This window comes from Lagopus leucura, unplaced genomic scaffold, assembly GCF_019238085.1.
Source record: "Lagopus leucura isolate 7727_CA_CO unplaced genomic scaffold, USGS_WTPT01 Super-Scaffold_73, whole genome shotgun sequence".
Classification (NCBI taxonomy): Eukaryota; Metazoa; Chordata; class Aves; order Galliformes; family Phasianidae; genus Lagopus; species Lagopus leucura.
Window position 1 is genome coordinate 480088 of NW_024962252.1, and position 25556 is coordinate 505643.

The window sequence follows — 25556 nt, forward strand, 5'->3', positions numbered from 1 at the left end:
GTCTATAACAGATACTGCCTCCTAAGATCCAGACGCAATGTTCCACTGCCGAGGTATTTTGAGACGAGCTATATTTGGCTCATCTTTGTTCCCCATCCAGCTTTACAGCTACCAGATGTCGCCCTAATGAAACATCAAAGCCACACGTGGCTGTACCTAAGTGCTCCCTGGAAGCGGTGTCCGGCGGTGAATTGTAGAGCTCCTGCTCTGCGATGGGAAGGAATTCTGATGGTAGGGCACAGCGGCTTTCATCTTTCAGACATCCTAACTTCCATTACAAAAGCAAAGAGTGACTTAGTGGCATTATCAGGTAAAGATTCAAGATAATTTTTTTCCTCCTAAATTATCATGAGCCCTTTTGGTCTTTGTTTAATAGTAAACTTTGTTTAATAGTAAATTTAGGGGAATAGAGAGATGAAGAAGAAGCGGTCTTGATGAATAAAATCCAAAGTCCTTTTTCCAAAATGAGAATGCAAGTAGTTGGGAAGTTGCTGAGCATTAAACATTGGCAGTGGATTTAGGGATTTGCAAGAGAAACTGTCTGGAATGAAAAGCTTTCATCCATGACTGGGATGGGAGTGGAAGTAATCATTAATGCAAAGGCATCTCTTGGTGACTCGTGACAAAATTAATCCAATCTGGATGCTGAATCTAGATCTATAAATATATTTATTATAATATAACAAGAACTTAACAGTAAACATAAACTATATACAATACCATTACAGATAACCCTGTTTTTAATATTATTCACAGAAATAGCCAGTTTTGTTCCAGTGTGAAAAATGAAGAAATAAGCTAAACTGGAAATGTCGAATGTGTTTGGGTCTTGCTGACAGGCAGCACCTCCTTTGGAGGCAGACGCACACCAACACTAAATTAGTCCTGCCCCAGGCAGTTAGAAACTTGTGCTCCAATCCTTAGGTTCACACTTGCACCCTGTTTGACATACATACTTTAAATGACATACTAGTAGGTAACTTTCTGTTGTGCTTATTATTATTATTTTTTTCTTTAAAGAATAAATAAAACAGCTGCATAACAAAGGCTGGAACCTCACTGTCAAAATGAGAGACTTGAGTCGCTGTAGAGCTTGACTCAGCTGACGTGAGCACTTTTTTCTTTAAATACTGCAAGATACAAATTTCTTTCTTTTATAAATGATTATTAATAAAATAAGATGATCAGCTAACCATCTGCATCGATTTCCCCGTAGCTGCAGGCAGTCTTCCCTCAGTATAAAAAGGCTAACGTATTTGGTATGAAATTCAACCGGATATTGACTGTAGGATCTCGCCCACACCCTGTAGAGGAACTCTTGCTTGAATTACCGGCACGGTGTTTGGCATTGGGTCTGCAAAGGCAAGAATGGGGACTTTTTTCCCTCTACTTGGGAAGAAATTGGACAGTCCTTAGCTTAGGGCTACTTTCTGTTGGTTAACCTTAAGAGTCTTTCCCCTGCCCCCTCTGGATCACCCAGTCCGTCTCCCATTTGATCCTTCTATGTATAAATTTATAAAGAATTTCCACATCACAATGCTCTCTGGATAGACAATATTTTAATATATATAAAAATATAACCCCTGTGCTGTGCATATACTTACAACTCTACATAGTAATCATTTAAAGTTTCTTATACTGGGCTTAAGTCTATGCATTTTTCTACCATGGGATTTCAACTTGTGTGTTTAAAATCTGTAAATAAGTATCAGGTAAGATTTCCACACTTATAAGAAAACTTTTTTTTTTCTTTAAAAAAAAACAAAAAAAAAAAAAACAAAAAAGAAGAAATAAGAATCTTCATAGACTTTACATAAAAGGAAGAGATAGTGGCAGGTGTCCCAGAGTAAGGAATTTTGGTGGACAGCCGAAATCGAATGTGAAGCCACAACTGGAGGCAACTCCTCCTCTGCTTGTTGGAAATGTGGAAATCCCACGCTACGCTGGGTGGGTGTCAACGTGATCCCAATCTGCAGAACTGAGTGCAGTTCAATCCGGAGAACACCTCTGAATTCCAAACCTTTTCCGTGTTGCATTACTGGGCACAGAAACATCTGCTCAGCAGCGGAACTGGGAGGAAAACATCGGGAGCCCCAGCTCTGTGCGTGCCCACACAAACATCCCTGGGAGCAGAAATCCGCACAGCCCAACAGACCTCCTTTCTCTGTATTACGTGGAATTGTGTTACCAATGGCTCTTTTCCCCAGCCCCTGCCTCGTCCCTCTCTCGGGCTCTGCTCCAGAGAACTTCACGTTTCACCTGATGGAAGACTGACGTCAAGGTAAGCCATTCGTCACACAAGATTTCTCTCAGTCATTGGTATTGAAAAGCATGTATTTGTTAAAAACAAATGCAGGAATCAAAGTGGTAAGGACACTTTGACCTTTCAAATAGATTGATGCCTAAAGTGTAATAGTAAAACTAATCTGCACGGTTATTTTAAGAATCAAGCTTGAGCTCTAGAAGTAAAATGCAGATTATTTTTTTTTTCCTCTCTTCCTCAGCTTAAAAAATATGTGAAATTCTATTGCACCTGGGTTGACCAAAAGCCGACGTCCAGAACAAGTGCCACTATAACATCTAGTGACACACTTGTATTCTTAAGTTACAATATCTTACATAGCACGGAGCTCTCTGCTCCTTGTTCACCAAAAGGTGAGGATGATTTTTCTACATTCAATGTAGACACTATTCAAGACTTTAGAGCAATATGTTCGCTGGCTGGCTTTGCTGCTTTTGTGATGAGTAGTAGCATTCTCTTTGCCTGCTTTCAACAGGAACAAGCAGTTCTCCGTCCGACTCCTCGCCCTGTCAGCCGCTCTGAATGTACTTCTTGATAACTACGCAGCCGTGTCGAAAAACAGGGCACGGCATGTTTGGGAGAAGTGTCCAGGTGTTTGTTTTAGGATCGTAGGCTTCCATGTTGCCCAGGGCAGGTCCCTCGCTGCTAACGATCCCTCCGGTGGCGTATATCTTTCCATCCAGAACCACAGCGCTGTAGTTGTTTAAAAGAAGAAAGTTGTGGTTAGTCATTGACCAAACGGGTGTTTTTACGCTTTGACAGCCCCAAGTGTTTCCGAACAAGGGGTAAACCAGGAATACATTTCATATTTATGTAAAGCTGCGTGGGCATTTCTCTTCCCTTTCCCTCTTCTAAATAAATCCTTTTCATGTTCCTTCTAGGTGAGTAAGTGTCTGTACTTTGAACAACAGCAGTGAACTCTGTTGTGATAAGACAAAGGGAAGTGGGGTCAAGCTAAAAGAGGGGAGATTTAAGCTGTATATAAGAAAATGATTTGGTGCAAGAAAGGTGGTGAGGCACTGGCCCTGCTGCCCAAAGAAGCTGTGGATGCCCGATCCCTGGAGATGTTCAAGATGGGCTCTGGGAGGCCTGAGCTGTTGTGGTGGGCAACCAGCCAACAGCAGGGGTTGGAGTTGGATGGACTTTAAGGTCCTTTCCAATCCAAGCCATTCCATGATGCCTAAAAGGCTGCTAAGATGGTGTGCAGATCGTAAACTGCCCCAGCTTTCAAACCCATGTCAAGGTGGAAGAAAAAGGGGGGCATCGAAGCATGGTTCATACAGTCAGAAAAAGAGGAAGGTGACAAATTCACTGCAGCGAAGAAGGGGGCCTTGATCTCGGAACCTGGAGAAGGGTGGTGAACCCTTAAGTCTTGGTAAATTTATGTCTCTTGGTTGTTGAAACAGTGGGAAGAAGTGACAAAAAGTGACAAAGGCAAAAGCCAGAGTTCTTTAAGACTCAGGATGAACTGAGATTACAGCAGCACTGGAAAAAAAAAAATGTTTCGAAAGAATGCAAAAGTCTGATGTCCTTGTGAAAGAAGCAGAGCTGTAGGTTAAAAATAAACCCGCAATGACAACAGTGAGGACTCAAATAAGCCTAGTCCCTGGATACCACCAGGAAATGGGAAATAATGAGAATCTTGTCAAAATAACTTAATCTGAAAGGAGAAGGAGGGTGAGAGAGGCTTGAAGTACTTGATTAGAGCCTATCCACAAATCAGCAGGGCCGGATGATACATAGCCCAGGGTCTTAAGGGAGTTTGCTAATGAACTTACTGAACCACTGGTAATTATTTTTGAAACGTCAGGGAGAAATTGGGAAGAACAAGGACTTGACGAAAACAAGTGTCATCCTGAAAGATGGCTCTGAAGAAGAACAAATCCATTTCCAGAAGAGGCAGAGCTGGAGCCAGCAGGGCTGTGCTGGGACCTGGCGTCCTTTGTGGCATAGAGGGAGTGCAGGCAGAGCTGCCCAGAAAATCCTGAATGAAACCACGTTTAGGACTAAGATATTTTTGGGGTGGGATGGAGGAAGACCCAGTGTCAGGAATGGGCTGCACTACAGCACAGTTTTGTTGCAGTGGTTCTGTAATGATGTGCTTTTCCGTCCTTGCATTGTTATTCCTCAACAAAAGCAGAAGAAAAAATTATTAAATGGATGAATTCAGCAACTTTGTTGGGTTAAGCATGAAAACCAAATGCATGTCTGAAAAAAAACAAAACCGTCCCTAAGATCTGGACGCAGAATCATAAATAAGGGGAAATGGTAAGAGAGAGCAAGCTGGGGCCTGGGGCATTTCATCAGTGCTGATGAATGGTGCCCAGGAGGATCCCGAGCTGAATTGCAATTTACTGGTACAGGCACACCAATGTCTCACACCAGCTCAGAAGTCAAGCCCTGGCTGACTGTGACTTGCAGGAGCCTGTCTCATACTTGCTGCCCTGTGCCCAAGGAAGCTGGAAGGGAGAACTTGGTCTGGATGGGGACAGAGATGGGCAGAGGGAGCTCTGAGCTCAGAGGTCTTTCCGGTTCCTGCAGCACCTCTTCCCTGGGCTCTCTGTGTCCCAGGTCATCCTCAGCCTGGATTCTTCATTTGGGGTGACAGCGAGTGGGCAAACACAGCTCTTACCCTCCACCTGGGCCACAGCACTGCAACCAACGACTGCTGCCTGAGAACAGCAGTTGAACACGGCAGCCTCTGATGATGGTGCTGATGCTTTGGGGAAGAAATGGATGCTGAACTCTACCCTCTGAAAGACTATGAATTTTTAATGGTGATGAGAGTAGCTTCAGCCCCTTCCAAACACAATTCCCACAGCTAAGACTGGCATAGCACTTAGCATGTGAGCCAAGCCTGGGAGCTCCTCCTGCTACCAAGAAATAGGCAGTTCTGGAGAGTGCAGCCAATACTTACGTGCGCAGGGGATGTGGAGATATTCAGGCACCTCCAGGGCTAAAGCAGGAGGCAGGTACTTAAGGTCAATTAGAAACTGAGTCCTAGATTACTGCTACTTTCCAATATTATTAGGGCAATCACTGTTAATTTCTGGGACTTTAGGGGGCAGGAAACTCAAGTGGGCTTCAAAACCCTAAGGAAAGTGAGTGGAAAGGAGAATGCTCATTGCTCTCTCTTCATTACTGTGACAATATTTCTTTTCTCCCTTCTACCCCATCGGCTGTAAAACCATCATTACTGAGGCTGACGTATGAAGAAAGAAATAATTACAATAATTAGGATGCAAGTTTATTGCTCGGTGCCATTAATGCTGAGAGATAAAATGATTATGGGTTGTCAGAACCTGGGCAGGAACGAAGCTCCGCACCACGTAACCTTGCTGTGGAAGACACAAACCCCCAGCAGCTCCAGAGCAGTGACCTCTCCAGCTAAAGAGCAGCCAGACCTGCTCCAGTCCAGCAGTGTGCCCTGGGTGAAGGTAATCGTCATTGGAATGGAGGTCGCTTTATCCATGCCTTCCAGGAAAATATGTTTCAGCATTTTGCAAATTATAGCCCTCTTTTCTACTCCCCAGATAATAACCGCTGTAGAGCCTTCACCTATCGCCCTGCAGCCAACTCACCCAAGGTAGCAACTGTGACTGCCCAAACCATAAGGACAACAGAGGACCACACCATGACTGTCCCCTGACACAGCCACCTCTAGTCCAGCCTGTCTGCTAACCTCTGTGAAGCTGTGCACCGTGATCCTAAGAGCATCTGAGTGAGGCTGAGGTACCTGAAAGGATGGTGAGTGTCTCAGCTTAAGCAAACAGGTGGCAGAGATGATCTCTGTAACAGCTGGCCATTCAACAACTTGATGGGTAAAATGAATCATTGACTTTGCTTTTTAAAAAGTATATTTGATCACATGGGATCACCAGCTTTGCTGTCTGCTCTGCCACTTGATGTCCCTGTGAACCCTCCCTGTATCACACTCCAGCATGGAGCCCTGGCTACAGAGCCAGTGGTGGAATGAGCTGCCATGGTTTGGTGGCACTGTTCCTCTGGAGGGTGTTGTGAGCCCTCTGCTTTTCATTAAAAGTCTCCTGATGGAGTTGCTGGGGATGTCCAACTTCTGGAGGTGTTCAAGGCCAAGATGGATGGGGCCCTGGGCAGCCTGATCTGATGAGGAGCAATCCTGCCATGAATGGGCTTTAAGGTCTGTTCTGTCCCAGTCCATTCTGTGATTCCACATCAGTGCCTCAGCTCTTGGCATTTGTGAGGTTGGATGCCTGGAAACTCCAGCTCCCACACACCTCTCTCGTAATGTTGATGGCATTACAACAACACCGAGTGGAGGAAGTACCAGCGAAGTTTGTTCATTTTGTTTGTTATTGTTATTTTAAAATTTCCTGCTTAGTATGAAAGATCACATCAGCCTTATCAGGAACTCTTAGAAAAGAAAAGAAGAAAGAATCTTGTCTTGTCTGGAGTTGTGAAACAGATTTGAAGCAGCTGAATTAGCATGTTGTTTTGATTCACCAAGACTTAATATGTTCTGAGGCTGCAAACAAAGCTCCTTTCCTGCCTCACTTGTGCCTGTGTGCCCAAGGAGTCAGTGATTTATTCAAAACAGATGCAAAAACGTTATTAAATATTATCAGATTTATCGATGGAATTTGCTTGGAAGACAGAGAAAAATCTCAGTGTTTATTAGTGGATGAATTTCTTTCCTGCCCTCAGTCTTCACAAAGGTCTAACGGAGGAGGGCAGCTCTTGCTTCGCAGTGGACTGTCCCATTGAGCGTTCGAGAGATGGAGGGTGGTGAATCGTTGTGCTCAGGGTGCCGAAGCGCTGTCATGAGCTCGTAGCTTTTTGTGGTCAGTCAGCAGCTGGGCTGTTATGCGCAAGAAGCTCGAGCTCGGGCTGCCAGAGGTGTCAGCTTTACAATGAGACGGATAAACGAGGGTCCAGATTAGTCATGGGCAATTAGAAGGCTATCATGCCACTTCTTGGAGCAGGATTATTAGTGTGAGTGTTTTGGCCAAACTCCAGTTAGACTCTCCCGTACTCCGTGAGCACTTTCCCCTGCTAATGATCCAAAACCATTGTGTGGCATTGTTACTTGTTGCTGAAAACCAGCAATGTTTTATTCCAAAGCCTGCTGCACATCAGTAATGGCTCAAGTGCTCTGTATGTATCAGTTACGCCTTAATGCACACAGAAATCCTTCGTGTCGCAAGCTGCTGCAGCCATCATTGCTATTAGCCTGGTGCTGCAGTTCCCATCAGCTGTCTGCCTCACGCAGTCCCAGCCACACATCTCCTTCAGACATGCTGCAAGATGTAGGTTTTCCCTTCTGGCCCAACTGCAAGCGCTGCGTGCTGCGAGAGCGGCGCATCTGTGGCCTCGAGACGTGCGTGGCCAGTAAGGAGCTGTGTAATAACATCACTGGGGAGCAGCTGCCCACACGAGCCGTGATCTGACCCAGCCAGCACCCCAGGTCACCGCAAACTTAGCGACAAGGAAATGAATCAGCCTGCAGCCAGTGCCATACATCAGCAAGCACAGGAGCCACCGTGCTTCAAGAACAAGGGCTTATTTAGAAAGGAGAGGAAAAAAATAAAATACATCCACAAACGAACCCTGTTCTTGTTGTACTTTTCAGCCCCACTCTAAGTTTTATTAAAGATTTCCATTCGGCAGAACCAATCCAATAAATCTTGCTGGTTAACAGAGGAGGAGGAGGAAGAAAATGCTTTTCTGGTACCTACTGGGAATTGCTGGTACTAAATTAGCTGCTCTGGAATTATTGCTGGCACCACCACGCTGCCGCCGTTCCCCCGCGGAGGATCGCTGTAGCGCACTTCTGTGTGCACGCTGCCTGCATTCCAAGCAAGCAGGAGACGGAATTTTTAATGATACGCTGGCATACATTCTGTATTCTTTTTGCTTGTGGAAAAATAACCCCTTGAAGGGCACTGCAGGAAGGAACAGCCCTGACCCACACAGGGAGGCTGCCCAGCTCAGGCCCCCACGTACCCTTCAAGGTGCCCAGTAAAGACATGGGCCATGGCATTTTAGCACGCTTTGCCCGCTTGGCAGCATCCCTCAATGGGTTGATTCTAGGTCAACACGAATTTCAGGTGTTCAAGAAACATGGAGACGTGGCACTGAGGGATATGGTTTTGTGAGCAACATTGGTGGTAGGTGGTTGGACTTGATGGTCTTAGTGCTCCTTTCCAATCTGAAAGATTCTTACCCACTTCCACAAGGCCAGGCTCAACCTGAAAGTGGGTGCTCAGGAGAGGCGTGAGCTGGAGATTTGAGCTGTTTATTTTTAGTTTTTCATTAAGAGCAATTTAGCTGGATATTAAAACAGTTCCAATGGACCTCTCTGTTTTCACATGTGCTACACAGGGAATACCACGTGCATTTATCTTCCCCGTTGTCTAAGCAATCCCACTTATCATGTAAAAGCAGTGCAGCTAAGAACAGAGGTGATACGGTCAAGATTTTCCCAGCAAATTTGGTGGTGTGTGATTCCTGTTGAGAGGAGATCAATAGCACACGGTTAATTTTTAAGTTGTTTATGTTGCTGCTTTTAAAGCGTGTTTTTGTGATCCTGGCTAATGAGAGGAATGAGGAATTTGTAGACTCAGAGACTGAGGTCTGGAGGGACCTCAGCGCGCAGTCACTCTCAGTTTGTGTATAAGGCCACAGACTTTTCCCCAGGCAGCCTCTCTGTTGGGAGCACATCTAATCTTCTCATACAAACACCGTGCTGGTGTGCTCGGCCCCGGCGGCTCGCTGTCTGATTGCTGGTAGTGTAGTGCCTTGCTGGAAGGCTCAGATGCATAATGTCACTTTCTGGCCCTTGTAACCCACTGTGCCTTCATCTGCTGAGACCAAAAGCTCTTCCACTTGCTCCCAGTGATTGAGTCACCTCTCAGCTTTTCTTTTATAACTCCTTAAAATTCGTATAAAAATTCATATATTTTGTGTGAAGAGAGAAAGCTGGGAGGATCTTAGCAATGCTTATAAATGTCTAATGGATGGCAGTCAAGCAGATGGAGCCAGGCTCTCTTCGGTGGTGCCCAGTGACAGAAGGGGCAATGGGCAAAGACTGCAACACAGGAAGCTCTATATGAACACGAAGAAGATCTTTACTGTGAAGGTGGTAGAGCTTTGAACAGGCTGCCCAGAGAGGTGGTGGAATCTCCATCTCTGGAGCAATTCAAACCCATTTGGATGCTTTACTGTGCAACCTTCTCTAGGGACTAGATGATCTCCAGAGGTCCCTTCCAGCCCCTACGGTTTGCAATACAGCACTGCTTCCTCTTCCCAACTTGTTCTCATTCCTCTGTTACAGCTCATATGCTACATCCAGTATCACACTGACTTTTATCCACAGCATTGCAGTGAGAGCTCACATTGTGCAGCTCTGAGCAGCCTCTGTTAGCTCCTCCTGCGTGGCTTTCTAAAGGGAGTTTGGGCAGGTGCAGCTGCAACTGTGCTTCTTAAATGCATTGCTTTGCATTTACACCACCACTGCTAGCTTGAGACTGCCTAACTGGGACATGCAGATATTGCTCATTCTGTAGTATTTGTAACCCCACCAAATGTTACACCACCTGCAACCTTACCAGGGGAGTTTTTCTATTACCTGGATCGCTGGTAGAAATATTACCTAGCACTGAAGAAGATTTAATGCTTGTTGCTGATGGCCTTTCTCAATGATATCTTCTCATTAACAACTACATTTTGAGATCTGTCAGTGAAGCAGATTTAATCTCTCTAATGTGTGCCTTGTTAATTCCATGTAATACCAGCCAAATACCTGGGAGAAATCGCAGTATATTACAGCTCCACAGTTGTCTTGAGCAGCCAGGCGTGTTTTATTAAAAAACAAAACAAAGAACCCAACTCCCACCCCAAAACTGAAAGACAGAAGGTTTGCTTGACAAAGTCCTGTTTTCCAGAAAAACACATTGATTGCTGTTCATTTAATTATTAGTATCTAGTTATCTGTTGAAGAAATCCCAAATTAACCTCTCTGCTATTCGTCCAAGGACCAACACCAGGCTAAATGCGAGACCACTTAGCCTGCTGCCGATTCTTTGCAAAATTAACTGCCACACTAAAAATCTGCCTTTCACCTTTTTCAAAACATGGGAAACACTTTGGCAGTGCCCCGATCCACCTGAATCCCCCTGAATTGTAAGAGCTGTTACAAATCAACAGCGGTGGTTCAAACAGCTTCTCTGCTAAGGCTGTAAAGGGGCCTGGGTGAACCGCGACCAGCTTGCCTGCTTTGACTACTTAATTTCTGACCTTTTTCACTGTTGGTCCATTCACAGTATATGATGGAACCAAAGCTGCTTGCTTCTGTCCAAATGCAAGCACAAAATATCCATCAGATCATTCAGTTTGACACTTCGCTACTTGAGCAGTCTCATCTATGAAGTCGGCTCCGAAAATAATGTCTCCTATTTCATTATGTCAGCCCACGACATCAGAAGCTGCAGAGACATCAGAGGATGCTGGTGGAATGGCAGTAGAGGCTGAACCTTCCCACCAATATCCCGTCACATTTTGTTGCCTTGTGACACATGGCAGCAGAGAGGCAGTTGGACAGAATGGTGCCTGACACGGAAGTGTGTATGAAGCAAAGCTGTGTCACTGAATTCCTCCACGTGGGCAGAATGGCACCCACTTGTTGAACAGTTAAGGAGACCAAACAGCGAATGTAGCACAGAGAGATGGTGGTTGGTGCATTTCAGCAGTGGTGACAGCAACACAAAAGATAAGCCACATTCAGGACAGCCATGCACAGCTGTAACACCACGAAATGAAGAGTGTCTTAATCAGCTCATTCACATACATTGGTAGATTATGATCAGGATACTGTGTACAAAGCAGAATGTTGACCTCAGTGTGTTGAAAATGATCGTGGCAATGTTGGGATATTGCAAAGACTGTGCCAGGTGGGTCCCATGAATGCTTACACAGGAACAGAAAGAACTCTGTACGCAAGTTTGTTAGGACCTACTGACCCAATATGAGGGTGCAGGTGATGATTTCCTGAACATATCATTGCCAGTGATGAGATGTGGTGTCAACAGTATGAGCTGGAGTCGAAACAGCAGTTCTTGGTGTGGCAGCATGAATTCCTCATCAAAGAAAAGGTTCCAGATGCAGCTCTCTGCAGGTAAAGTGATGTGCAGTGTCTTCTGGGATATGAAAGGGGTGATCTTTCTGGATTTCCTGGAACCCAGACAAACCATCAACTCTGACTGTTACATCGTGACGCTGACTAAGCTAAAGATTGGAACTTCCAGAGTCAGACCAAAGAAGAAGACAGCCTTTCTCTTGCAACATGATAATGCCAGATCCTGTATCAGTTTGAAGACTGGGGAACACATTGCCACATTGCAAGTCTTGGCTGGATTGCCCTACCACACCCACCGTATAATCTGGATTTGGTGCTTTCTGACTTCTGTATGTTTGGGCTGATCAAAGATGGACTGTGTGGGCAACATTTTCCTAGCAACAAAACCATCACAGCAGCTGTGGAACACTGATGCTGATTTTCATGAGTGTAGCATGCAGGCTCTTGTTCATCGCTTGTAAAAATGCACAGCTAATGTGGTGACTGTGTAGAAAAATAGCGTTTGGTAGCTGACAATTTGCTCTATCAAAAAGTGTTAGTGTGCTCTTTGTGTTTGCTGCAATTTCCATGTGGAAATAACTAGGAGGCATTACTTTTGGAGTGACCTATGTATTTAGAACTGACTAAAACGACACACTAAAAGTGCTTTGCTTTTTCTCCTCTTGGCCCTCAGCACCCCATTGATTCCCTCAGCTGCTTTTATCAGCAGCCTGTTTTTAACCTGTACTTTTTGTATTTGTTACTGCTAAGCTCCCATTTCCCCTATTTCCATGTATATTGATTTAGTTTGTTTTTGTTGCAGCTTTCATGTCTCCTTTTGATTTAATAATTTCAGAAATGATGGGGTTTTTTTTGTTATTCAGGATGCATGCACTGAACTGCTTCTGTCAATGGTGACTATTCCACTGTAAATGTAGGTTTCTGGTCCACCATGTTGACAGTTGCTTTAGGCTTTGGAACAAAAAGAAGATATTTAAAAATGTTGCAGTTACTTTTTATTGATGGGTGCCACCTTCTGCTTAAGCCAAGCCAGTCTATTGGGAACATCATTGTGGCACTGAAACAGCAACTAACAGTCACTGGTTAACCCTCCTTGGTCAATCATGAGGTTTGCTTTCTGCTGGGTGCAGACAAAGCATTCCTCCATGTTAGAAATCTCTGGAAGTGGTCATGTGAGATGCTCAGCTCACGTTCCCTGGCTGAAATCACCTGCAGTTAAGCAATTTCTCTCGTGGTGTGTTACAAACAGATGCCTAATTAACAGATATTTGCTATGTTTTACAGAACAGAGATGTTCAAAGAGCAGTGCATCCCTCTCTCTACTAAGATACAGGAATGGAACAAAAATGCGCAAAGGTCCCTCATGTTACATTTTGCTCTCTAGGGCTATGATCCCAAAATCTTGTGACTATGGTTCTGAACTGTGGTGGTGATGCTATTAGCTATACTGTCTTTTATTTATGGTTTTCAGTCTTTGAAGAAAACAGACACTAAAGCAGAAGACTGAACCAAAGAGGTGTTTTCCAGCTGTAGGGCAGGTGTTAGAAAAGCCCCTGCATTAAGGAGTGTGGCCCTGCAGCTGCCCTATGGCACCATCCACGCCCATGGAGGGGACACAACCCCTCCAACCATAGCTGTGCTCAGTGCCTCGAGATGCTGCTGCCATGGAAATAAATACCAAGCCCTCGCCAAGCACGTGATGGCTGCCAGCACGACATGGACAGCTCGGCCGGTAACTGCTCTGTGAGGGGCTGGCGTTAAGCACTGCCTGAGAGCTGCCAGCCTCTGCTCTCTGTAATGGTAACGTAATACTTTTGAAAAGGCCTTTAAGTCCTGCCAGTGTCTGTGATGGGTGCCAAGTTTTATTTTCGTATGCCAGTTTGGGAAGTTTGTTAAACCTGTGACTGGGATCAGAGCAGTGAGCCCGAAAAGCAATCAAAGATACATAATAAATAATAATTAGTATCAGTGTGTGGTGCTTATTCAGTATTCTTTCCTTTCAGGTCTCTGTTGGCTAGTTAGCAAACAACCAATCCCACATGATGGCAGTCTAATATAGCGTGTACTGATCCTCCTCCGCTTACGCATGGCAAACTGAGCAAATCAAGGTGTCTGTGGTCTGCTACAGAAGCCCAAGGCATTTCCCTCCCTTGATCCATGGTGCCTGAATACGAGGAGATGCAAAGAACCATAACAGGGTGCTGGAAGAGTACTTTGGAAAATGCTGCATCCCTAAACACGAGGAAGAGGAAAACCCCAGACGGTACTCACCTTTCCCCTTTCCCCTTCACTATTAGGCAGTATTAGTTTATTTAGCAGCAGAAAATACTAAGGCACTGGTAATTCGATTTGAAGGGTTTTTCTCACCTGCAGAACTGCCTGGAGTGGTTCATGTTGGGACCTGCTTTAATATTGCCTTTCTCTGGGTCATAGATGGTGGTTGCTCGTGCATAAGCTCCTCCAAGAATAAAGATGAACCCATTGAGAGTGACTGCAGGAGCATATTTGTTATCTGTCAATGGAAAGCAACACTGAGATCAGTTTTAGGCTCAGGTTTGGAGACTGTTTTTTATTTATACATTCCCCTTATTTATAGATAAGTCACGTTTCTCTAAACCTCCAAGGCTAGGGAAAGAAAAATGAGGAAATCTTTCCTGCTTTTGTTCTTCTCTCTCAAAGTTCTCAAAGGCACTTTTAAAGTTCATCAGTCCTTCATTCCCCAGTACACACCTCCCTCTAAACTGGGAAAGTACAATTATCCTCTCGCAAAGCCTAACGGAATCACTGTGAAAGCACCACTCTTACATATGAAATTAAGATGTCAAGTTGTTTCAGAATTTTGAATTGCTGCAAATTTTAACCCAGATGCTTCCTAAGTAGCTAAGTACAGAAGAATACCACAGTGCAGAGTCCCACTTAATAATGTTCAAGAGTTGATTCTCCTCTGTATTCTACTTTAGCTCATGGGAAGGTCACCCACACAATCCAGAAGGCTTTCTGAGACCCAACTTTTTCTCTCCTTCTGTCTCATAAATTCACCTGCATTTCTCTGTTTAGATGTGAGAAGTATCTCCAAACATTCCTGTATATTAGCAATGAACCGTGCGAAGCTGAGCTGTGAAATTAAGGAAGTGCCTTATCCTAAGCTCAATCAGAATTTCCAAGGATGCTTTAAACCTTCTGTGTTAGCGGAAGCATTATTACAAAAACTGGTAGAACTAAGCATAATTTATCAAATAAAATCCTTGTAATTTAATTAGTTGACTTGTCCCGTATGCTGCTATCACGCCATATGCACGTTATTAACCAGGAGCCAGTTGGGCTGAAATTTCTCATGATGGTGTCTGTCTTAATGCGATACAGTTTTTTTTCATCAGCATTTCAGTGAAACCAATCAGCAGCGTCTGGGAACAAAAGATGGGAGTACATTGCTTCATTTGAGTGAAAATATGTCTCACAATTAGTTCTCTAAAAATGCAGCCCTTCAGAGCAGGCATTTCCTAGACGATTGTCCTAGTGCTAGGGGACACATCCTTTGGTCTTCCTATACAAATTCTCTGTAAGTAGTTATAGAAAGCGTCTCCAAAACATGCAGGTAGGTGTATGCTCAGTAAAGGGCAACTCTCTTGCATCACCAGTGGGGAATCAGCCGGAATGTCATGCTGCTGGTCAAGGATGGGGCATACAGGACAACACACTGTAGAGGAGAGCTCCATCCTTACAGTGCTTTTACTTCACTGCTAACAGCCTCCATGTAGCATCCAAAGGCTCTGAGTGTTCCTCCCATGTCTGGGATCCTCTGTTCTCTTTTACAAACAACGAAAGGAGTGGGCTCAAATCAACCCTGCTGGCTTTACTTTTGGCATTTTCTTACCTCTTGCCCGGCTGGCATTGTAACCCTGAGCTACTTTTATAACCATCTGATTCCGTTAAATATTTAACGAGAGATTTAATTTGACCAGAGTTAAGCAGAAATTGCTGGACGTGTCCAGAAGAGTGGTAATTTCCTTAACTGGGGGTTGAATTTACTAAACTGGAAGGAAAATAACAATGATTTTATGGTGTTCTTCTGTTCCAGCTTGGCTGTGGTGTTGTCTGGTTTGGTTTTGGGGGAGGTGTGGGCCTGCAGCACAGACAAAACACGTTATGGGGTAAGCTGGGCTCCTATTACTCTCAGTATCTACAGGCATATGTCAAAAAACACAGATGCATTAGGAAAATGTCACTGATCCTTGGGAACAGATGGGAAGAAACTAATTCATCCAGAAAATAGAACAAGGAATATTCAGTTTCTTCTCAGTGCCACTAAGCCACTATAATTCATCAGAAAGACTTATCTGTCCTAACAACCCGTCTTGCATCCCTTTCCAAATCAGACTTGCATATGTGACATTTTTTCCAGCTAAGACACTCATCAGAAGTTCTCCATATTTAATTATCACATTCTCCTGGCTGTTTTTTTCCCCCTCCCACCAGCACTATTTTGCAGGAGAATAAAACTATCACATTAAAAAAAAAGAAAAAGAAAAAAAAAGAGCTCAACTCCCAAATCTCACAGGGAAATTATTTGGGGCTCCCTCAAGGCAGAAGCAGCGACTTCTCAGGAGACTGAATCACTGACTGCACGTTCCTTTTTGTCAAAGTAAAAGAGGGAAACCCCCTTGGTTATTTTTATAGTGATTTTTTTTTTTCTTTTCAAATAAGCAGACTGATACGCTTTTTCTTTCTTCTTTTGAGAGGCAAACGTGCCTGATTCTCATCAATTTTTCAAGACACTGTCTATCTGTTGTCTTTTTAGTACTTCTGGCTTTAGCTGCAATTTCATAAATTGGTATAAAGTGAGCCTGGGACTGAGACACAGAGACAGCTCTGCTGCTTCTTTCAAGAAGGGAGAAATCCACAGTGTCCTGATCCTGATGTAGATATGGCAGAAAGACACAAGAGACACCCCTCTAGGCATGAGTAGAGAGAAAACACTGTTTTACTTCTCTTTTGTTACCATGGAGGCCACAGGTTTAGACAGATACGGGGAGCTTGGAAACTACCAACTAAGCGTGGATGCCCACCTTCAGTCTGCAACCTTACTTCACCTTGCCGCCCTTCCTTTGTTGTCTTTGGTAACCTTGTGAAAGCACCCAGGAGTCTCCAGCTTTACAGACCATCCACTGATGGTCTGGAACCTCGTAATAATGCAAGGTGCTGGGGGACCCTAATTTAGCAAAAGCATGCTTTTGGTCAACGCTTTTGGGTGTCACGCCAGGTCCTACGGGACAGAGGACTGGGAATATGGGAACTGAGGCTTTGGAGATACAACCTCCTTTCCCCTTCCAAAATTCAAATGCTGGGGCTGTCAGACACGGCAATCTACTTCAGGCTGGAAAACATTAAATGAGATTTGTCCAAGACAGCAAGCACTCTTGAGATTAAAAGGCAGAGTAAATGTAAAGGAAATAATAGATAAAAGATACTCTTCTCTCCAAGTGGATAATATCATAACATCATTCTCTTCTGCTGCTGCCGTAGGAAAATAGGTAAGTATTTCTATTCTTCTCAAGACGGGTCATTGCAGGAAGGGGTATGCACTCAAAGACAATCCTTGAGCTGTAGGTGCACTTCACATGGGGTTTATAATTTAACCTGCCAGTGTGCTCAATTCGTAACAACAGCATGCTGTCTGTGATGTGTTTTGTGGCTCTCAGATCTCTTGGTACGTTATGTGGTCAATTACCATAGTTCTGCTTTCCCATCCACGATTGCTTAAAGATCTTTTGTTGCCTTCCAGTAAAGCACACCGTCAGAGACAAAAGTGGCATGAAAACAATGCTCCAAATAGAAACAGGTTATGAAACAAAACCAGCCAAACGTTTTTAGAAGGAGGAAGAAACGCCAATGCGCCACCAGTCCTGACTCGGCTGCAACCAGAGGTGTCCCTGCAGGCACAGGAGGCTGCAGGAAGGACATCAATTCACATGGTGAAGCTCACTGGAGAAAGGAGACTCGTTAACAGAAGCTAAATCTGCTTTTAATAGTATCTCTTCCCATCCCTGAAACTATGCAGACAAGCTCAAGAATGGCACAGCTGTGGATAAGACCGTGTCCCTCAGCAGCTGTGAGACTGCGGTCTGATCCTCCACACAGCTTGGGAGGCTGAGGTGCAGATATAGCAGCAAGGTCTTGGATGTCATCAGCCTCTCTGGCATGGGGCTGTTATCATGGGGCAGGGATGTCTGCACTCTCTGGGTTGAGGACACAGGAGACAGCAAGCTGAGGAATGTCCTGGTGGGCAAGTGTGCTCCAGGGGAGGGCCTGGTGGGCCTACCTTTGGGAACATGGGAATGATTCATTATGTATTTTAACAAAACTTAAGACATCAAAGAGAGCAATAGAAACGTGCAGATGCTGCTAACACTGTTTTCCATATATTTATTGCACTCTTAGCTCTGTGGTTGTCCCATTTCAGTTGAATAGTGAATAGTATGGGGAAGAACTGGACACGTGGATTAGAAACCAGAAATGCTCGTAGATCTTTGTCCTGTGTGTTCCCATAGTTTTCAGTAGGTTTTAGAATTTAGTAGTGTCAATGAAGAAACACTGTTATTAAAAAAATTCAGAAGCACTAATCAAAACTTGTAATTACACCGGTACAGATACAGACTGCTCAGAGTACCAGCAAAGCTGTATTTTAGCACCTTGATATGAAGACACAACATGAACTAAGATGCAGTGATGAGATAATTAGGTTTACTTACAATCACTGGCTTCAGCATGCCTACTGCTATCTTCCTAAATAGGACCAAACTTAGGAAGCTGGGCAAGAAATGTATTTTTAGCAGTCAGCCAATGGTCTAGGTGCAGAAAGGCAGGCACTGCAAGGATGCAGCCTGGCTTCACTTGCTGTTGTAGGACTTTGGCTCAACAGCAACAAACTTCTAACAGCTCCAAATGCAAGAAGAGGTGTGCTGCACGGTGGTTTACCAGAAATGTGCAGTGGGAAAGGCCTGGGATGCTCCACTATCTGAGTAACATTGATTTGTGGATTGTGTTTCTGAAGGAACATCTGCTGCCTCCACACACTGGGAGAACAGAAGTGGAGCAACCTCATGTCACCTCATGGCACATGTGGGCTACAAATAAATGGAAACTGGGGCTGGATTCAGTGCTTATTCATAGGAGAAAGGCAGGCAGAAGAGGGCAAGGGCTAAGCTGAGTAGATGAGCTATGGGTCCCCACTCCATACCTCTGAACAGACAAGATTTCAGTATCCAGCCTGCTTCACCTCTATTAATATCATCCTAAAATGACCCTTTCTCTTGCCACGGTTGATGCCAGCACTGCCTTGGGTGTTGATCGGGTTCAATCACGTGCCATGCTGCATTCAGCTCGCTGACATTTGCAAAATACCACAGTGACTTGAGCAGGTAACACCAGCCTAAAGATCTCCAGACACCTCAGGTACTTTCAACACCTGCATCTACTGTTGCATATTTGAGCATGCTTGAGGTGTTTTTAAATAACCTGTTAAACCATTTGAAGTCAAAGAGGTTTCACTGATCTCTGGAGTGATCTTAAACCACACAACTCACTGTCAGATGTCTCAGGTTATTTAGCCCAGGGGGACACCTTAAGAATTCACAAACATGCACAAAAAAGCTTTGAGGATCTCGAGAGCACACCAGCAATCACACAGTTCACCTCATCTCCATTTTCTAAAAAGTACTCCAAGCCTCCTATTCCCTCTTTCTTTTAAGTACAGGTTGCCTGCACTGCACATGGAGTATCATGGAGTATCATGGAGTATCATTCAGCTCTTTGGGGATACTCTGCAAGCACAGGTGATACTCTGCTTCTTGTAGAGCTGGTGGAATAAAAATGTATTCCAATATTCCCAAAGCATTTTTAGAGAAGAAGAAGAATCATATCAGCTCACTTTTCCGGATATTCTCCACTGGTTCTCCACTTCTCCCACGTTTTACTTTATTTGCAAATAATCTGGCATTACACATTTCCCAACAGAGACACACAGCAACTCCACATTTCACCACATATTTTAAGCCTTCAACTTAACTAATTAACTTTATTTACATTGAGAAAACAAAAGCATTGTCTTCTAACTTCACTTTTGTGTATTTTTGTTAGGAAATGATAATACGCATCCGCTATATCGATTGGTGACAAACTCACCTCTGGATGGTTTGGATGATTTTTCCAAATACATGTGGTGTTGATGCCTGCTAGGCAGTATAATGAGTCCAGGGAATGATTGCTTAGCTCTGTGGCTGGCACTTGTACTATCTTGGTACGGAAAAGGAACGCTTCTTTGCATAATGCATTCATTTTTGCAGTACGCTCTGAGAACTGGAAAACCTCATACTGTCAGTCAGTGGATTAAATGAACAGTGGCAGCTGTAGCTTTGTGATGGAAAAAGCCAGGCAATAGGTTTGTTTGCACTGCTGTATTACAGAAACACGACTTTTGCTGGTTAACGCCCTCCCGCTGGGCGCTTCATGCTGCATCATATGCATGTCATGTTATGTTAGGCTGGACACAAACAGCAGCAAGGGAGCTGGAAAGCAGTGCTGCCTTCACCAGGGAGGCTCCAGCTGTGGCCACACCAATGCCTCATGATTTCTTTTACTAGGAAACACTGAGAAGAGAGTCATAATAATAGTAACAAGCTTGTTTTAGCTTTCTGAATGTGCCTAGGTGGCCTGAATGCCTCATAACTGTATACCGTGTCATTTATTACTTCCTACTCATACTTGGTCTACCAGGCTGAACATTCAGACCATGACTTGTTATTTGTCATGACAGGACAAGAGGGAATGGCCTCAAGTTGCATCAGGGGAGGTCTGAATTGGATAGTAGGAAGAATTTCTTCTCAGAAAGAATGGCCGGGTATTGGAACAGCTGCCCAGGGAGGTGGTGGAGTCACCATCCCTTGAGGTGTGAAAGGAAAGGGTCGACGTGGTACTTATGGACGTGGCTTAGTGGGCAATATTGATGGTAAGTCGATGGTTCTAAGTTGATCTTAGAAGTCTTTCCTAACCTTAATGATTCTATGATTCTATGACGTTTCAGCATGACTATGACAAGAGGTTTGGGACACAAAAGCAGCCTCCAAGCAGCTTCTCTGCAATGACTGCATAAGTGCTGCTTCTTTAGGTGTTTGAGCACATCCAGATGGAAAGCTGCCCATAGCCACCCATCCAGCACAGAGCACATGCTCCTGACGGCTGTTACCTGCAGGAATATCCTTGTGAGCCTGAATGCTAAACCTTGCTTCCAAAAGCAGCCTCAGCTCTTAGGGTGCAAGTTGGCACAGAAAGCAAATAAACTGCAATCTTTTAAGCATTTTGGAAGTTTGCACATCTGAAATTAGTTGGTGTAGTAGAAAAATTGACCCCTCATCTTGCCCTTCTTCTGTAGAGCATCTGGCTCTGTCCTGTAAAATGTTCAGAGAGCTCTAGGGCATCACATGCTGATAAACACAGTTTTAATAATCTACACGTCTTGGAGGATTCAGACTCTGGAGCCTCTATGCCTTTCACACCACTGCTATATCCCAGTTAAGAATGACCACCTCTTGCTACAGGACAGGAACAATTTGAACAGGCACGTGGGTAATAATCCAATAACTGAGCAGTGCTTTTTAAAGCATGGAGCAACACACGATGCTAGAATAAAGTTTCACTGCACTTCACAGTTTTTGGGTCTAAAATTACTAGTTGTCCACACCTAATAACTGCTTTCCTTTCTCCTCTACTTTGAACTCATCACTTCTAGCTGATAACTAGCTGTATTAATGAGTGACAATTGCCTTCACTGAAGATCCAGATAATTGCCTCTCTGGTATAAAATGCATGCATTCCTGCCAATCTGCTACAAACACATCCCCCTCCCCACAACCCATTTGCTTTCTGCAAAGGCATTAAAATACCTGAAGCGCAGAGATTTCTGTCATAATACGGGTTTACTCTGACAACACGATTCCCTTACCGATCATTGGAGACTCTATAAAACTCCATGAATTAGTCTGAGGGATGTAGGACTGCAAGACCCCCGCAGCTCGGCCGGCTTCGTTCACCCCACCGAAGACATAGATCTTCCCACCGCAGACAGTAGCAGCAGCTGAGTGCACAGCTTTGGGCAGAGGAGCGATGGTCTCCCACTGGTTGGTGATGGTATCGTACCTACAACAACATCAGAGTGAGCTGCAATGATACAGTGTCAGTTGAAGGCAGGATAGACAGGCAGAGAAAGCAGGCTGGAATAAAACAGAAAGGCAGCTTGACAAGCTGAAGAAAAGCAGAGGTGGAAATGTATTTTTTAACATCATACAAATTCAACGACTTGGTAAATAGTGTAATTAATGCCTTTTCTGAGCTTTTAAAACACTGATAAAAGCACAGAGAAAGCTAGTTCTATTTTCCATTCACGCCTCTCAAACCTCATTTTAGTCCAAGTTAAAGAGACTCAGGACATCTTTGTTAAGATGTCTTCCTCTAATTAATTTCTATTAATGACTGTACAATGAGATTATTCTTGCAAATCAGTGCAGTGATATCCAATAGCAACAGCAGGCAGGCAACTGTTCATATACTTCAGTTGTTCAGCTCGTGGAACAGATCTCACCTGCGCTATAATGTGACACGATAGCTCTTTTTGCTCCAGTTAACTGACCAGCGGGGCACATTTTGTGCCAGAGTGAGTTGCCTCCATTTAATTTCCATTGTGCAAACCATGTGCTTCATTGCAGGATGCTGCAAATCTTAATGCTAGGATAAGATTTTACCAGCGTGTCTATATTTGACGTGAAGCAAACAGAAAGAGTGTGTATGAAAGTGCTAAATTAGTTTTAAGGTCATCATTATCTGATTTAATTAAGCCATTGACCATAAGGGATACGCAGTTAATAATCCATGGATAAAGATTCATTTTAGACAATGTCACAAGCACAGACGTCAATTTTCTTTCTTAAAGATAATGTGGCAGGGATCCAAATAACTGCTCTAAAATGAGTCTTGGAGACAGTGGAAAATAATGTGATTCTTAGGCTTCAATATTTTCATGTAATGGCACATTCAGTCAACTAGGACTTGCCTGAGTAGCCATTACTCAAAATTGTGTACTGCAAAAACAGAAGCCCTCATCACCCATTTCAGGCTTTTGTTCTTAGTATTGGTAAAATGCAATAGGAGAACATTAAATGAATCCACGGCCACGAATCTGTCTCTAGAAAATGATGTAGTGATAGGGGAATTCTCCTGTTGTAACGTGCCCCTCAAATCCTCACTGTCCAAAGTTGGGAAAAGTACGAGTGGCAAAAGGGATGTGACTGGTGGAAACAGCACAAGCTAATGTTCTTAATGACAATGCATTAATGAGTTTCCAAGTAATATTGCTGAAAGTAATTAACATACTCATAAATGAAGAAAAAGCAAGAGGGAGGCAAACTTTAACTGAAAAAAATGGGTGAAGTCCCTTATAATGAGCGTGGAGAACTGCATTTTACAATGCTGTAAATTAGTTACTGAGAAATTAAATTCATCTACAACAAAGTGATCAAAGGGCAGAAAAATAATGAGATTAAAGAACACAGTGCTGGGAACGTTCAAGAGGACAAACCCATATTGGGCTGATTTATAAAGTTTGGTACCAAAACAGAGACTACTGATGCGTGCTTGACTACACAAACAGCTCTTCCAGGGAAAGCACTGTGTGCTGCATCTCTTGCATTTGCCCAAAGCAAAATTGGCAGAATGTCACACTATATGAAGAGTTTCGTACACTGATTTTCAGTTACACTTCATCAACTCATCTACTGCAGTATTTTGGGTTTGGTAATTCAAAAATAATTTTTTGGTGTGCTGTTATGTATTAAAACTGGTTAAGAAATTGATTAAATTAGTTAGAAATTTGGCAGACCTCTGTTTTCAAGGCAGGCACGTTACTGTTAATGATTTTCTGATCATTCCAATACATTTTCAGACAAATGAATATATATCCTTCAAATTTGCTGGAGGTTGGATGTGGCTGAGGCTCACATCTACAGCAATACTGGCCGAAGATTCAAACTGCAAAAACAGCAGCTCCTTCTCATTATGGGGACTTCAGGCCTCCTACATCCCATTTTTCACTCACTTTCACGGTTATGCTCTACAGTGACAGAATTCATCTTTCTGTGTCCTGCTCTTTCAACAGCCACCGGGAAACCAAAATTGACTGGTTTCAATTCATCTGCTGAAAGCCAAAGGCTGCAAGTCCATGGGACACGGGTGCAAGTGAGACAGCTTAACACAACGCTCATCTTGAGTGCCCTTTGGTTTCAAAAGTCAGTGAACCATAAAGGTGGAAGACGATTCTCATCCAGCCAACACCACCACCCAACCTGGGTTTTACACAGGCTGCTCAATGAAACAATGCCCTTAAGTGCCAAACTTATTCCTGCTGTTGAAAAAGAGAAGGAAGTGCCTTCATGGCTTCCTGATATCTAATTCCAGTCTGTTCCACTGGATTTCTCTGGTTCGTGACCTCCTGGCAAAACTGCAGACCTGATTTCTAGCCTTCATCTCCCACCCACCATTTTTTTTTCTGTTAGATTATAAAAATATCTGCTATCACTCTCTCCTTCACGTATGGAGTTGCAGAAGAGAATAAAGTCACCTCTTCACCTTCTATAGGACAAACTAAGTAGTGCAAGCTCTTTAAGTCTTCCACCACAAGGCAGATTTCTATCTTTCAAATCAACTCTCAATGTGTTTACACAGGGATTAGCACTGGATTAACTAAATTGGTTTAAAAATGAATAAAGTTTCATATTCACAACCTTTGTAAGAACTGGAAACAACTTCAAACACTTTGCCTCTCTGCCCTCTGCCCCTTCCATTCTCTGTTCCGCCTCCAGTGTTGCCGTCACTGGGGCTGGTGAGGCTCTTTGCCTCCTTGAATGCTGCTCAAAGGCCAGCAGGGAGGGAACTGATTTAAAAAATAATCACTTTGATCTCTTTCCATTAGTCAAGCTTTGCATTTGATTCCCTGTTTGAAGACATAAATGGAGACTTAATGTGAGCTGGCTTTGAGCCATGCCAAAGTTTTTCTTCCTTCTCCTCCAATGCTCCCTGTAGTCTCAATGTGTCCATTCCTGTCCTTGGCTAAGGGCCTACGAAGCCCATCCAATTTGCTCAACTTGAAACTTCAAGGACATTTCACTTCATGTTATGGACTCCTTATGTTTTGCAGTCCCTGCATGCTATGGACAGTGTTCTCTCACTTGACCCTTGTGCAGGCGTTATGCTCTATGTTTTATTTATACACCCTTGACACGGCAAATGATCTGAACCCAGCAAAAAATGCAGCCCAGGTGTGAGGAAAACACACTCAGAAATAACCTTGCTACTTTTCCAAAGTCTCCAAGCTCAGAGTTTCATCTGCAGGCTTGGATCCTCCTTTTGCTTCACTCTTTCGGTTTAGCACCTCCTCTCTTCTTCTCCCCCTGTGGCCTTGATACTAACAGCAGAAAAGCCCTTCACTTCAGTCCACACACTTCCTTGCTTAGTCGACTTCTGTTCTCTTCAGTATCTGAAAATAGCACCTTTTCCCCCAAGAGTCTCTAAATTTCTCTCCTAGGTTAAACAGTATCTTCATTTATTCCTTATAAAATCCTTCCACCACGGTCAGTAGCTTACAGACACGCACTCTCCAGTTTCTTATACATTATTTAATTCTGTTTGCAGGAAAGCTGCTATTCAAAATGAAGCTGTGCAGTGTCATATTGATCTGCTCTTCAGATGATTCACATGTTGTTTAAAACCGTACTAATGGTTTACTATTTTTTGCCTTTTTTATATTCTTTCGACTGTTCTGAGGAGCTTAAGAAACTATTCTTGCACAAGGCTATATATTTAATTTTCTTAAGACATCAGTAAAACAGTGGGTTCTGAAGCAGTTTATAAAGCTTATAAGGCTTATTTTTTACGTTGAATTTTTTAGACTGTCTTCCAAGTATACACTGCCAGCTGAAGTAATCTCCCAGTTTTAGACAACCCTATTGTAAAAGTGCTGTCAGGTCAAGGGGATTCATCTTCTTCTGTCCTTCAAACAGATAATAACCACAAAGCACCCACATTTCCACACTTTTAGTC

General features: G+C 43.7%; 1 protein-coding gene across 8 annotated transcripts in view; it reads right to left on the reverse strand.

The window, feature by feature from the left end:
* Window positions 1-689: 689 nt before the first annotated feature.
* The window catches only part of KLHL29 (kelch like family member 29), a 402070-nt gene continuing 377203 nt past the window's right edge, over window positions 690-25556 (reverse strand). For 3 of the 8 annotated variants that reach the window (XM_042882360.1, XM_042882314.1, XM_042882305.1), the window contains 3 exons: window positions 21412-21605; window positions 13782-13926; window positions 10364-11509 (listed from right to left, as the gene is read on the reverse strand). In XM_042882360.1, coding sequence (XP_042738294.1) covers window positions 11284-11509; window positions 13782-13926; window positions 21412-21605 — 565 coding nt within the window. In that variant the 3' untranslated portion in view covers window positions 10364-11283. Of the gene's footprint in view, window positions 2996-10363; window positions 11510-13455; window positions 13579-13781; window positions 13927-21411; window positions 21606-25556 lie in introns of those variants that run through there. The other 5 variants (XM_042882334.1, XM_042882324.1, XM_042882368.1 and 2 more) reach the window with 4 other exon arrangements.